Source organism: Mustela erminea, chromosome 15 (genome assembly GCF_009829155.1).
Source record: "Mustela erminea isolate mMusErm1 chromosome 15, mMusErm1.Pri, whole genome shotgun sequence".
Classification (NCBI taxonomy): domain Eukaryota; kingdom Metazoa; phylum Chordata; class Mammalia; order Carnivora; family Mustelidae; genus Mustela; species Mustela erminea.
The window spans coordinates 64,374,823-64,389,744 of record NC_045628.1 but is presented as its reverse complement, the minus strand read 5'-3'; the positions used below and the strand labels follow the sequence as shown (position 1 = coordinate 64,389,744).

At 40.6% G+C, this 14,922-nt stretch overlaps 1 protein-coding gene across 1 annotated transcript in view; it reads right to left on the bottom strand.

Moving 5' to 3' along the window:
• The window catches only part of LOC116574089 (phosphatidylinositol 3,4,5-trisphosphate 3-phosphatase TPTE2-like), a 772,466-nt gene extending 759,763 nt beyond the window's left edge, over window positions 1-12,703 (bottom strand). The window contains 9 exon segments of the mRNA XM_032314613.1: window positions 1,912-1,965; window positions 2,843-2,896; window positions 5,133-5,186; window positions 6,079-6,132; window positions 8,445-8,498; window positions 9,405-9,458; window positions 10,374-10,428; window positions 11,888-11,941; window positions 12,582-12,703. Coding sequence (XP_032170504.1) covers window positions 1,912-1,965; window positions 2,843-2,896; window positions 5,133-5,186; window positions 6,079-6,132; window positions 8,445-8,498; window positions 9,405-9,458; window positions 10,374-10,402 — 353 coding nt within the window. The 5' untranslated portion in view covers window positions 10,403-10,428; window positions 11,888-11,941; window positions 12,582-12,703.
• Window positions 12,704-14,922: the final 2,219 nt, after the last annotated feature.

Sequence of the window (14,922 nt, the reverse complement as noted above, 5' to 3'; positions counted from 1 at the left end):
GCTCTCAGATGGTGTCAAGAAACTGGCAGGTCTGGAACAGGGGCTCCCTCCATGTGACTGTGGCTTTGGGACAGTGGCTTCACATGGTGGCAAAGCTCTGGAGGGTGAAGGATCCAGGTTTCATTAGCTCCTTTCTTTCTGCTGAGGGCTCCTCTGCCCCCTGCCTACTGCTACCTCCTCCTGTCTTTAATAGCATTCTGTCCCTTCTTCACCCAATCAACTAAGTCTCATACACAGGCATTCTGGAAATCTCTGAAAGGTTTTGCTTGGTAGTCCCCAGGGGGAAGAGGGATCCTTCTAGGACCTGTTCTTCTTTAACGCAACTGGAGCTAAAAAGGATAACAGTTGCCTATAGGTGCTACATTGGAAAGATCAGAAAGAGTCAAAGACACTGTATTGTTGCAGATGTTCTTAAGAATAACCATGAGAGACTGTGGACTCTGAGAAACAAACTGAGGGATTTGGAGAGGAGAGGGGTGGGGGGTTAGGTGAGCCAGGTGGTGGGTATTAGGAGGCCCATAATGCAAGGAACACTGGGTGTGGTGCATAAACAATGAATCTTGGAACACTGAAAAGAAACAAGATGAAATGGGGGAAAAAAGTATATATTAGGAAACTTCATCTATTTCTTTTTTTATTTACATTCAATTTAATGAACATATACTGTATTTTAAGTTTCAGCAGAAGAATTCAGTGATTCATCAGTTGCATACAACACCCAGTCCTCATTACTTTGAGTGCCTTTCTTAATGCCCATCACCCAGTTACCCCATCCCCAACGCACCTCCCCCTTCAGCAACCCAGTTTGTTCCCTATAGTTGAGAGTCGCCTATGGTTTTTCTCACTGTTTTCCTCTTTTCCTTTCCTTCCCCCATGCTCATCTGTTTTGTTTCTTCAATTCGACATGAGTGAAATCGGATGGTATTTGTCCTTCTCTGACTGACTTATTTCACTGGGCAAAATATCCCTTAAGTTCCATTACGTCATTGCAAATGGCAGGATTTCACTCCTTTTGATGGGTGAGTATATATACACCACAACTCTTTACTCACTCATCTGTTCATAGATGTCTCAGTTCTTTTGATAGTTTGGCTATTGTGGACACATTGCTGCTAGGAACATTAGGGTGCATGTATCCCTTCAAATCACTATGTTTGTATTCTTTGAATGAATATCTACTAGTGCAATTGCTGGGTTATAGGGTAGCTCTATGCTTTTTAACTTTCTGAGGATCCTCACTACTGTTTTCCAGAGCAGCTGACCGGTTTGCATTATTCCACCAACAGCATTCGAGGGTTCCCCTTTCCCTAACACCTTACCAACATCTGTTGTTCCCTGAGTTGTTAAATTGTAGCCTTGCCACTGGTATGAAATGGTCTCTCCTTGTGGTTTTGATTTGCATTTCTTTGAGGCTGAGTGATGTTCAGCATTTTTTCCATGTGTCTATTGGCCATCCGTATGTCTTCTCTGGAGAAATGTCTATTCATGGCTTCTGCCCATTTCTTGACATCATGTTTTGGGTTTTGGGGTGTTAAGTTTGGTAAGTTCTTCATAGATTTTGGATACTAGCCCTTTATCTGATAAGGTATTTGCAAGTATCTTCTCCCATTCTGTAGGTTGCCCTTTAGCTTTTTTGATGGTTTCCTTTGTTGTACAAAAGCCTTTTATCTTGGTGAAGCCCCAACAGTTCATTTTTGCCTTTGTTTCCCTGGCCTTTGGGGATGTGTCTAGCAAGAAGTTGCTGTGGCCAAGGTCAAAGAGGTTGCTGCCTCTCTTGTTCCCTAGGATTTTGATGAATTCCTATTGCTTGTGTATGTGTTTTGTGAGTCTGTGTTGATACAAGTATATAAGTACATATGTGCATATATGTCCATATAAATATATATTTATCTTTATTCATTTATAGCTCACAATTTGCTGGTGATTTCCTCATCCATGTCCAGTTTCAATTCAGTCACGGAAGTGCTAAAGGATTAAAGAGGCACATAGTCAGACACCACATGTCATGCTAGACTGACTTTTCCCCCCCATTTAAATAGCTGCAACTGCTCTCTACGTATGAACTGGTCAATCTTTAAAAATTCATGCATATATCATCTAATTTAACCTGGTAGGTCACTTTTTATTAGAAATGAGGCTTTATTTAAGAGGCTAAGGACTATGTTAGGCCTACAGATAAACAATGTATCAATCTGTAAGAAGTTCTATACTGTCACCCTAATCCCAGTGTGTAACAGCCTTTTCTGGTAGAATTTATTTCAAATTCAGCTGCAGTTGAGAGGTACAGATCTCTTTGACCCCAACTCGTTTCATGACCCTCAATTGCCTTCATCGCCTGCTTACTCTTCATGCTTCCTGGTTGCCTTTCTTACCCCTCAGGCAGGGTCAGTGGCTAAAGACCCGAGGCAGAGGTTTCTTCCAGTCTGGTGATAGGTTTAGAGCACTAGCCTCACATGGGGGCAGAGCTCTGGAGGGTGAGGGACAGATCCAGGATCCATTACCTGCATCCTTTCTGCTGACTTCTCCTTCCTCCAATAAATTTTCCTCCTCCCTTGCCCACTCTAGTAGCCTCTCATCTACAGTCGTCAAGGGTGGACAAATATAAACAAAAGCAGGAATCAGAAAGACTCTCTCTAGAGCCTGTTCATCCTTTTTTCACCTACCTTCAAAAGACAAAAAAAATTACAGAGTGCCCTACCAAGAGAAGATGTTACAGAGAGTATCACAGGATCTCTGTATTCCTATGTGTGATCCTGAGAGCAAACATCCCAAATCTCAGTGTGTGTGTGTGTATTTGTGTGTGTAGAGATACTTATTTACATATGTATTCATCATAGCTCACATCACTTCGGAGAGTTCTTCGGTAGATGGGGCTGTCCGTTCACTCTGGCCAGGGCTAAAGGATTAAAAACAGACTCGGTAAGACATCACATGACTTCCAGACTTACTTACTTAGTTGAACTTATAAACTCACTGACACGTAGAAAGTTCATATGCAAATCAATTATTTGAAATCTAATATCTCGTTTGCCCTAGAAATGAAGATTTACATGTTTGTAATAAGTATTATGGACCTAGCAGAAACACAGATGACTCCAGGATCAAGTACAGATCTTAACTACTGAGCCTGGCCAGTGTGGAACAGCCTATTATGGTGGAACTGATCTCAAATTCACCCTCAATTTGCAGGTATACCTCCTTCTTTCCCATCTAATTTCCTGCTTCTCCAGTCCCTCCTTCACCGCCTTTCACCTCTCAAGCTTGCCTTCCCTGCCCTCAAACGGTGTCAAGAAACTGGCAGGTCTGGAACAGGGGCTCTTTCCACGTGACTGTGGCTTTGGGACAGTGGCTTCACAAAGTGGCAAAGCTCTGGAGGGTGAAGGATTCAGGTTTCATTAGCTCCTTTCTTTCTGTGAGGGCTCCTCTGCCCCCTGCCTACTCTTACCTCCTCCTGTCTATAATAGCATTCTGTCCCTTCTTCACCCAATCAACTAAGTCTCATACACAGGCATTCTGGACATCTCTGAAAGGTTTTGGTTAGTAGACACCAGGCAGAAGAAGGATCCTCCTAGGACCTGTTCTTCTTTAACGCAACTGGAGCCAAAAAGCATAAACAGTTGCCTATTCGTGCTACATTGAAAAGATTCAGAAAGACTCAAAGACACGGTATTGTTGCAGATGTTCTTAAGAATAACCATGAGAGGGGGCGCCTGGGTGGCTCAGTGGGTTAAGCCGCTGCCTTCGGCTCAGGTCATGATCTCAGGGTCCTGGGATCGAGTCCCGCATCGGGCTCTCTGCTCGTCAGGGAGCCTGCTTCCCTCTCTCTCTCTCTCTACCTGCCTCTCCATCTACTTGTGATTTCTCTCTGTCAAATAAATAAATAAAATCTTTAAAAAAAAAAAAAAAGAAGAACCATGAGAGACTGTGGACTCTGAGAAACAAACTGAGGGTTTTGGAGGGGAGCTGGTTGGGGGGCTAGGTGAGCCTGGTGCTGGGTATTAGGAGGGCACGTATTGCAAGGAACACTGGGTGTGGTGCATAAACAATGAATCTTGGAACACTGAAAAGAAACAAGATGAAATGGGGAAAAAAAGAATATATTAGGAAACTTCATCTATTTCTTTTTTTATTTACATTCAATTTAATTAACATATACTGTATTTTTAGTTTCAGCGGAAGAATTTAGTGATTCATCAGTTGCATACAACACCCAGTCCTCATTACTTTGAGTGCCTTTCTTAATGCCCATCACCCAGTTACCCCATCCCCCACAGACCTCCCCTTCATCAACCCAGTTTGTTCCCTATAGTTGAGAGTCTCCTATGGTTTGTCTCACTGTTTTCCTCTTTTCCTTCCCTTCCCCCATGCTCATCTGTTTTGTTTCTTCAATTCAACATGAGTGAAATCGGATGGTATTTGTCCTTCTCTGACTGACTTATTTCACTGGGTAAAATATCCGTTAAGTTCCATCCACGTCATGGCAAATGGCAGGATTTCATTCCTTTTGATGGTTGAGTATATATACACCACAACCTCTTTACTCACTCATCTGTTCATAGACGTCTCGGGTCTTTCCATAGTTTGGCTATTGTGGACACATTGCCACTGGTATTAAATGGTCTCTCCTTCTGGTTTTGATTTGCATTTCTCTGAGGCTGAGTGATGTTCAGCATTTTTTCCATGTGTCTATTGGCAATCGTAGGTCTTCTGGAGAAATGTCTGTTCATGGCTTCCGCCCATTTCTTGACTACATATTTTGGGTTTTGGGGTTTAAGTTTGGTAAGTTCTTCATAGATTTTGGATACTAGCCCTTTATCTGATAAGGTATTTCAAGTATCTTCTCCCATTCTGTAGGTTGCCCAGTAGCTTTGTTGTGCAAAAGCTTTTTATCTTGGTGAATCCCCAAGTTTGTTTTTGTCTTTGTTTCCCTGGCCTTTGGGTTTGTGTCTAGCAAGAAGTTGCTGTGGCCAAGGTCAAAGAGGTTGCTGCCTCTCTCCTCCTCTAGGATTTTGATGAATTCCTATTGCTTGTGTATGTGTCTTTGTGAGTCTGTGTTGATACAAGTATATAAGTACATATGTGCATATATGTCCATATAAATATATATTTCTCTTTATTCACTTATAGCTCACAATTTGCTGGTGATTTCCTCATCCATGTCCGATTTCAATTCAGTCACAGAAGTGCTAAAGGATTAAAGAGGCACATAGTCAGACACCACATGTCATGCTAGACTGACTTTTCCCCCCCATTTAAATAGCTACAACTGCTCTCTACGTATGAACTGGTCAATCTTTAAAAATTCATGCATATATCATCTTATTTAATCTGGTAGGTCACTTTTTATTAGAAATGAGGCTTTATTTAAGAGGCTGAGGACTATGTTAGCCCTACAGATAAACAATGTATCAATCTGTAAGAAGTTCTATACTGTCACCCTAATATCAGTGTGTAACAGCCTTTTCTGGTAGAATTTATTTCAAATTCAGCTGCAGTTGAGAGGTACAGATCTCTTTGACCCCAACTCGTTTCATGACCCTCAATTCCCTTCATCGCCTGCTTACTCTTCATGCTTCCTGGTTGCCTTTCCTGCCCCTCAGGCAGGGTCAGTGGCTAAAGACCCGAGACAGAGGTTCCTTCCAGTTTGGTGATAGGTTTAGAGCACCAGCCTCACATGAGGGCAGAGCTCTGGAGGGAGAGGGACAGATCCAGGATCCATTAGCTGCATCCTTTCTGCTGACTCCTCCTTCCTCCAAATAAATTTTCCTCCTCCCTTGCCCACTCTAGTAGACTCTCATCCACAGTCATCAAGGGTGGACAAATATGAACAAAACCAGGAATCAAAAAGACTCTCTCTAGAGCCTGTTCATCCTTTTTCCACCTACCTTCAAAAGAAAAAGAATATTACATATAGTACCTTACCAAGAGAAGACATTACAAAGAGTATCACAGATTCTCTGTATTCCTATATGTGATCCTGAGAGCAAACATCCCAAATCTCAGTGTGTGTGTGTGTGTGTGTGTGTGTGTGTGTGTGTGTAGAGATACTTATTTATGTATGTATTCATCATAGCTCACATCACTTCGCAGAGTCCCTCAGTAGATGGGGCTGTCCATTCACTCTGGCCAGGGCTAAAGGATTAAAAACAGACAAGGTAAGACATCACATGACTTCCAGACTTACTTAGTTGAACTTATAAACTCACTGACACTTAGAACGCTCACGTGCAAATCAATTATTTGAAACCTAATATCTCGTTTGCCTTAGAAATAAAGATTTACATGTTTGTAATAAGTATTATGGACCTAGCAAAAATACAGATGACTCCAGGATCAAGTACAGACCTTAACTACTGAGCCTGGCTAGTGTGGAACAGCAACATTATGGTGGAACTGATCTCAAATTCACCCTCAATTTGCAGGTATACCTCCTTCTTTCCCATCTAATTTCCTGCTTCTCCAGTCCCTCCTTCACCGCCTTTCACCTCTCAAGCTTGCCTTCCCTGCTCTCAGATGGTGTCAAGAAACTGGCAGGTCTGGAACAGGAGCTCTTTCCACATGACTGTGGCTTTGGGACAGTGGTTTCACATGGTGGCAAAGCTCTGGAGGGTGAAGGATCCAGGTTTCATTAGCTCCTTTCTTCTGCTGAGGGCTCCTCTGCCCCCTGCCTACTCTTACCTCCTCCTGTCTTTAAGCGCATTCTGTCCCTTCTTCACCCAATCAAGTAAGTCTCATACACAGGCATTCTGGAAATCTCTGAAAGGTTTTGCTTGGTAGTCACCAGGGGGAAGAAGGAGCCTTCTAGGACCTGTTCTTCTTAAATGCAACTGGAGCCAAAAAGCATAAACAGTTGCCTATTGGTGCTACATTGAAACGATTCAGAAACACTCAAAGACACTGTATTGTTGCAGGTGTTCTTAAGAATAACCATGAGAGACTGTGGACTCTGAGAAACAAACTGAGGGTTTTGGAGGGGAGCTGGGTGGGGGCTAGGTGAGCCTGGTTCTGGGTATTAGGAGGGCACTGTATTGCAAGGAACACTGGGTGTGGTACATAAACAATGAATCTTGGAACACTGAAAAGAAACAAGATGAAATGGGGGAAAAAGTATATATTAGGAAACTTCATCTATTTCTTTTTTTATTTACATTCAATTTAATTAACATATACTGTATTTTTAGTTTCAGAGGAAGAATTCAGTGATTCATCAGTTGCATACAACACACAGTCCTCTTTACTTTGAGTGCCTTTCTTAATGCCCATCACCCAGTTACCCCATCCCCCACCGACCTCCCCCTTCAGCAACCCAGTTTTTTCCCCTAGTTGAGAGTCTCCTATGGTTTGTCTGTTTTCCTCTTTTCCTTCCCTTCCCCCATGCTCATCTGTTTTGTTTCTTCAATTGCATATTAGTGAAATCAGATGGTATTTGTCCTTCTCTGACTGACTTATTTCACTGGGTAAAATATCTGTTAAGTTCCATCCACGTCATTGCAAATGGCAGGATTTCATTCCTTTTGATGGTTGAGTTCATGTGCGTATACGCCACATCTTCTTTACTCACTCATCTGTTCATAGACATCTCGGGTCTTTCCATAGTTTGGCTATTGTGGACACATTGCTGCTAGGAACATTAGGGTGCCTGTATCCCTTCAAATCACTATTTTTGTATTCTTTGAATGAATATCTACTAGTGCAATTGCTGGGTTATAGGGTAGCTCTATGCTTTTTAACTTTCTGAGGATCCGCCCTACTCTTTTCCAGAGCGGCTGACCGGTTTGCATTATTCCACCAACAGCATACGAGGGTTCCCCTACTCTACCACCTCACCAACATCTGTTGTTCCCTGAGTTGTTAAATTGTAGCCCTTTCCGCTAGTATGAAATGGTCTCTCCTTGTGGTTTTGATTTGCATTTCTCTGAGGCTGAGTGATGTTCAGCATTTTTTCCATGTGTCTATTGGCCATCCGTATGTCTTCTCTGGAGAAATGTCTGTTCATGGCTTCTGCCCATTTCTTGACATCATGTATTGGGTTTTGGGGTGTTAAGTTTGGTAAGTTCTTCATAGATTTTGGATACTAGCCTTTTATCTGATAAGGTATTTGCAAGTATCTTCTCCCATTCTGTAGGTTGCCCTTTAGCTTTTTTGATGGTTTCCTTTGTTGTACAAAAGCCTTTTATCTTGGTGAAGCCCCAACAGTTCATTTTTGCCTTTGTTTCCCTAGCCTTTGGGGATGTGTCTAGCAAGAAGTTGCTGCCTTTGTTTCCCTAGCCTTTGGGGATGTGTCTAGCAAAGAGGTTGCTGCCTCTCTTCTCCTCTATGATTTTGATGAATTTCTATTGCTTGTGTATGTGTCTTTTGAGTCTGTGTTGATACAAGTATATAAGTACATATGTGCATATATGTCCATATAAATATATATTTATCTTTATGCACTTATAGCTCACAATTTGCTGGTGATTTCCTCATCCATGTCCAGTTTAAATTCAGTCACAGAAGTGCTAAAGGATTAAAGAGGCACATAGTCAGACACCACATGTCATGCTAGACTGACTTATCCCCCCCATTTAAATAGCTGCAACTGCTCTCTATGTATGAACTGGTCAATCTCTAAAAATTCTTGCATATTTCATCTAATTTAACTGGTAGGTCAATTTTTATTAGAAATGAGGCTTTATTTAAGAGGCTAAGGACTATGTTAGGCCTACAGATAAACAATGTATCAATCTGTAAGAAGTTCTATACTGTCACCCTAATCCCAGTGTGTAACAGCATTTTCTGGTAGAATTTATTTCAAATTCAGCTGCAGTTGAGAGGTACAGATCTCTTTGACCCCAACTCGTTTCATGACCCTCACTTCCCTTCATCGCCTGCTTACTCTTCATGCTTCGTGGTTGCCTTTCCTACCGCTCAGGCAGGATCAGTGGCTAAAGACCCGAGGCAGAGGTTCCTTCCAGTTTGGTGGTAGGTTTAGAGCACCAGCCTCACATGGGGGCAGAGCTCTGGAGGGTGAGGGACAGATCCAGGATCCATTAGCTGCATCCTTTCTGCTTACTCCTCCTTCCTCCAAATATATTTTCCTCCTCCCTTGCCCACTCTAGTAGACTCTCATACACAATCGTCAAGGGTGGACAAATATGAACAAAACCAGGAATCGAAATGACTCTCTCTAGAGCCTGTTCATCCTTTTTCCACCTACCTTCAAAAGACAAAGAATATTACATATAGTGCCTTACCAAGAGAAGACGTTACAAAGAGTATCACAGGATCTCTGTATTCCTATGTGTGAGCCTGAGAGCAAACATCCCAAATCTCAGTGTGTGTAAGTTGTGTGTGTGTATGTGTTTGTGTGTGTGTATTTGTGTGTGTAGAGATACTTATTTATGTATGTATTCATCATAGCTCACATCACTTCGCAGAGTTCTTCGGTAGACGGGGCTGTCCATTCACTCTGGCCAGGGCTAAAGGATTAAAAACAGACACGGTAAGACATCACATGACTTCCAGACTTACTTTCTTAGTTGAACTTATAAACTCACTGACACTTAGAAAGTTCACGTGCAAATCAATTATTTGAAACCTAATATCTTGTTTGCTCTAGAAATGAAGATTTACATGTTTTTAATAAGTATTATGGACCTAGCAAAAACACAGATGATTCCAGGATCAAATACAGATCTTAACTACTCAGCCTGGCCCGTGTGGAACAGCCTATTATGGTGGAACTGATCTCAAATTCACCCTCAATTTGCAGGTATACCTCCTTCTTTCCCATCTAATTTCCTGCTTCTCCAGTCCCTCCTTCACCACCTTTCACCTCTCAAGCTTGCCTTCCCTGCTCTCAGATGGTGTCAAGAAACTGGCAGGTCTGGAACAGGGGCTCCCTCCATGTGACTGTGACTTTGGGACAATGGCTTCACATGGTGGCAAAGCTCTGGAGGGTGAAGGATCCAGGTTTCATTAGCTCCTTTCTTTCTGCTGAGGGCTCCTCTGCCCCCTGCCTACTACCTCCTCCTGTCTTTAATAGAATTCTGTCCCTTCTTCACCCAATCAAGTAAGTCTCATACACAGGCATTCTGGAAATCTCTGAAAGGTTTTGGTTGGTAGTCACTAGGCGGAAGAAGGATCCTCCTAGGACCTTTTCTTCTTTAACGCAACTGGAGCCAAAAAGGATAAACAGTTGTCTATAGGTGCTACATTGAAAAGATTCAGAAAGAGTCAAAGAAATTGTATTGTCATGGGTGTTCATGTGAAGGTTGACATTTACTTCCCTTTCTCTCAGTGCATTTATGTTTGTGTTTGTCTGTTTTAATATATAAATATTTTCATATGAGTGCATAGGGATATATATTTATCTTTATTCATTTATAGCTCACAATTTACTGGTGAGTGAAATCATAGCCATCTGATTTCACTTCTGTCAGGCCATTTCTAAAGAATAAAGAGGCACATAGTCAAACACCACATGTAATTCTAGACTGACTTTTTTTCTATATGAATAGCTACAACTGCTGTATACATATGATCTGGTCAACCTTTAAAGATTCATGTATATAGGGGCGCCTGGGTGACTCAGTGGGTTAAGCTGCTGCCTTCGGCTCAGGTCATGATCTCAGGGTCCTGGGATCAAGTCCCACATCGGGCTCTCTGCTCAGCGGGGAGCCTGCTTCCCTCTCTCTCTCTCTTTCTCTCTGCCTGCCTCTCTGTCTACTTGTGATTTCTCTCTGTCAAATAAATAATAAAATCTTAAAAAAAATTCATGTATATAGCACCTAAATGAACCAGGTAGGTCACTTTTTATTAGACATGGGGCTTTTTTAAAAGATGGTAATGATAGAGCTACGCTATCACCCTGCAAATTGCACTACTGTGTATCTACCCCAAGGGTACACATGCAATGAAAAGAAGAGCCATAAGTACCCCAATGTTCATAGCAACCATGGCCACAATTGCCAAACTGTGGAAAGAGCCAAGACACCCTTCAGCAGATGAATCAATAAAGAAGATATGATCCATATATATAATGGAGTATTATGCCTCCATCAGAAAGGATGAATACCCAACCTTTGTATCAACATGGATGGGACTGGAGGAGAATATATTGAGTGAAATAAGTCAAGCAGAGAGAGTCAATTATCATATGTTTTCACTTAGTTGTGGAACGTAAGGAATAACATGGAGGACATTAGGAGAAGGAAAGGAAAAGAGAATTGGGGGAAATAGGAGGGGGAGACAAAGCATGTGACACTGTGGACTCTGAGAAACAGAAGGTTTTAGAGGGGAGGGGAGTGAAGGGCTAGGTGAGCCTGGTGGTGGACATTAAGGAGATCATGTATTGCATGGAGCACTGGGTGTGGTGTATAAACAATGAATCTTGGAACACAAAAAAATAAAATAAAAAGATGCTAATGACTTTGTTAGGCCTACAAATAAATAATCCATCAATCCATAAAAAGTTCTATACAATCCATAAGAAGTTCTATACTATAATGTGTGACAGCCTTTTTTGTAGAAATTATTTCAAATTCAATTTCATTTTGGAGGCACCCATCCCTCTTACTTATTTAAATTCCTAGTTCTCATGGCTTTCTCTCTTCCTACTTTCGTTAAGGGTTTGGTTGCTACTAAGGGAGACAAATGTACTCAAGCAAAGCAGCATCCCTCTTATGGCTTCCACTCTTATGCAACTAAATCTTAAAAAGAAGAAGAAGAAGATAGAAAGTTACCTACATACACTACAGTAAGAACTTAGAAGCAGTATTAAAGATACTCTATTGCCATGGATGCCCAAGAGTGACTATTACAAATCTCAGTCTCTCTCTTTACTGTTCCATGAGTGTATGTGTTGAGATTATACATATCATTTTAAATGTATGCATGCATAGCTCACATTCCAGTGGTGAAATCCTCATAGTTTTCCGATGTCCGTTCACTCTGGACAGGGCTAAAGAATTAGAAAGGCACATAGACACCACATGTAATGTCAGACTGACTTTTTTTCCATTTAAATACCTACAATTGCTCTATACTTATGAACAGTCAATCTTTAAAAATTATTTACTTATCACCTAAATGAACCAAGTAGTTCATTCTTTATTAGAAATGAGGCTTTATATAAAAGATGCCAATGACTTAGGCTTATTAATAATGTATCAATTTATAAGAAGTTCTATACTGTCACCCTATTCCCAGTGTGTAATAGCCTTTTCTGGTAGAATCTATTTCAAATTCAGTTTCAGTTTGGAGGCACCCATCCCTCTTATCCATTTAAATTCCTGGTTCTCAGGGCTTTCTCTCTTTCCTTACTTTCATCTGAGGGTTTGGCTGCTACTAAAGGAGACAAACCTACTTAGGGGAAAAGCATTTGTCTTATGAATTCTTTTATTCAACTAAATCTAAAAAAAAAAAAGACAGTTACATATATACACTACAGAGAAGACTCAGAAGCAGTTTTGAAGACTCTCTACTGCCACAGATACTCCTGAGAGTGACTTTTACAAATCTCAGTCTCTCTCTTTATTCTTTCATGCATGTATATGTTGAGATTATATATATCATTTTAAATTTATATATGCATATCTCACATTTCACTGGTGGATTCCTCATAGGTTTCCAAAGTCCACTCACTCTGGGCAGGGCTAAAGAATCAAAAAGGTACATTGTCAGACATCAGGTAATTCTAGATACACTTTTTCCATTCAAATAGTTACAACAGTCTAGGATATGAACCAGCTGATTTTTGGAAATCCAAGTGCAAATCAGTAACCTGGAACTTGGTGTGTCAGTTTATTATTAGCAATGAGGTTTATATGTGTTGGAGGGGATTTGGATAAAGGGGAACCCTCTTCCACCGTTGGTGGGAATGCAAGTTGGTGCAGCCACTTTGGAGAACAGTGTGGAGATTCCTTAAGAAATTAAAAATAGAGCTCCCTATGACAATTGCACTTGCAAATGCAATTGCACTCCTGGGTATTTCCCCTAAAGATACAGATGTAGTGAAAAGAAGGGCCATCTGTATCCCAATGTTTATAGCAGCAGTGGCCACGGTTGTCAGACTGTGGAAAGAACCAAGATGCCCTTCAATGGACGAATGGGTAAGGAAGATGTGGTCCATATACACTAAGGAGTATTATGCCTCCATCAGAAAGGATAAATATCCAACATTTGTAGCAACATGGACAGGACTGGAAGAGATTATGCTGAGTGAAATAAGTCAAGCAGAGAGAGTCAATCATCATATGGTTTCACTTATTTGTGGAGCATAAACAAATAGCATGGAGGACAAGGGGATATGGAAAGGAAAGGGAGTTGAGGGAAATTGGAAGAGGATAGGAACCATGAGAGACTATGGACTCTGAAAAAGAATCTGAGGGTTCTGAATGGGCAGGGGGTGGGAGGTTAGGGGAACCAGGTGGTGGGTATTAGAGAGGGCACGTATTGCATGGAGCACTGGGTGTGGTGCAAAAACAATGAATACTGTTACACTGAAAAGAAAAAAAAATTTTAAAAGGAAGAAAAAAAAAAAGAAAACATTCCCATTTGCAATAGCACCAAAAAAGTAATTAGAAATACTTAACTAAGGTGACAGAAGACCTATATTCTGGAAACTATAAGACACTGGTAAAAGAAATGGAAGATTACACAAATGGAAAAATATTCCATGCTCAGGAGTTGGGAGAATACTGTTTAAATAATACCCAAAGCAACCTACAGACTCAATGCAATTCCTATGAAATTACCAGTGTTTTTAATCAGTGTTTTTAATAGAACTAGAACAAAGAATCCTAAAATTCATGTGGACCACAAAATACCCACATATAGCCAAAGCAACCTTGAAAAAGAATAAAACTGGAGGTATCACAATCCTGGATTTGGAGATAAACCACAAAGCTATAGTAATCAAGAGAGTACAGTACTGGCATAAAAACAGACACATAGATCATAGAGACCAGATATAAGCTCATGATTATATAGTCAAATTAATCTTCAACAAGGAGGCAAGAATATGGAAGGGGAAAAGAATAGTCTCGTCAAGAAATGGTGTTTGGAAAACTTGACAATTAGCTGCAAAAGAATGAAACTGGATCAATTTCTTACTCCATACACAAAAATAAACTCAAAATAGACAAAGGACCTAAATGTGAGATCTAAAATCATAAAAAGGGTACAGGCACTAATTTCTGACATTAGCTATATCAAAATCTTTCTAGATATGTTCTCTTGAGGCCAGGGAAACCAAAGCAAAAATAAATTGTTGGGTCTACATCAAAATAAAAAGTTTCTGCACAGCAAAGGAAACAACCAAAACTAAAAGACAACCACTGAATGGGAGAAAATATTTGCAAGTGACATATCCAATAAAGCATTAGTATCCAAAATGTATAAAGAACTTCTACAACCCAACACCAAAAATCAAATAATCCAATTTAAAAATGGGCAGAAGTCATGACCAGACATTTCTCCAAAGAAGATATCTAGAGGGCCAACAGGCATATGAAAAGACGCTCAACATCACTCATCATCAGGGAAATGCAAATCAAAACTACAATGAGGTATCACCTGACACTTCTCAGAATGGCTAAAACTGAACTGCCCATTGATAGATGAATGGATAAAGAAGATGTGGTATGCATGCATATATGTAAACACATATATACACACACTCACAAATGAATATTAGTCATAGAAAATAGTGAAATTTTGCCATTTGCAACATGGATGGATCTAGAAAGTATAACGTTAGGTGAAATAAGTCAGAGAAAGAAAAATACCATATAATTTCACTCATATGTAGAACTGAAAAAAACAAAACAAAGAGTAAAGAAACAAAAAACCCAGACTTTTTATTTTTTAAATTTCATTATGTTATGTAAGTCACCATACAGTTCACCATCGGTTTTTGATGTAGTGTTCCATGATTCATTG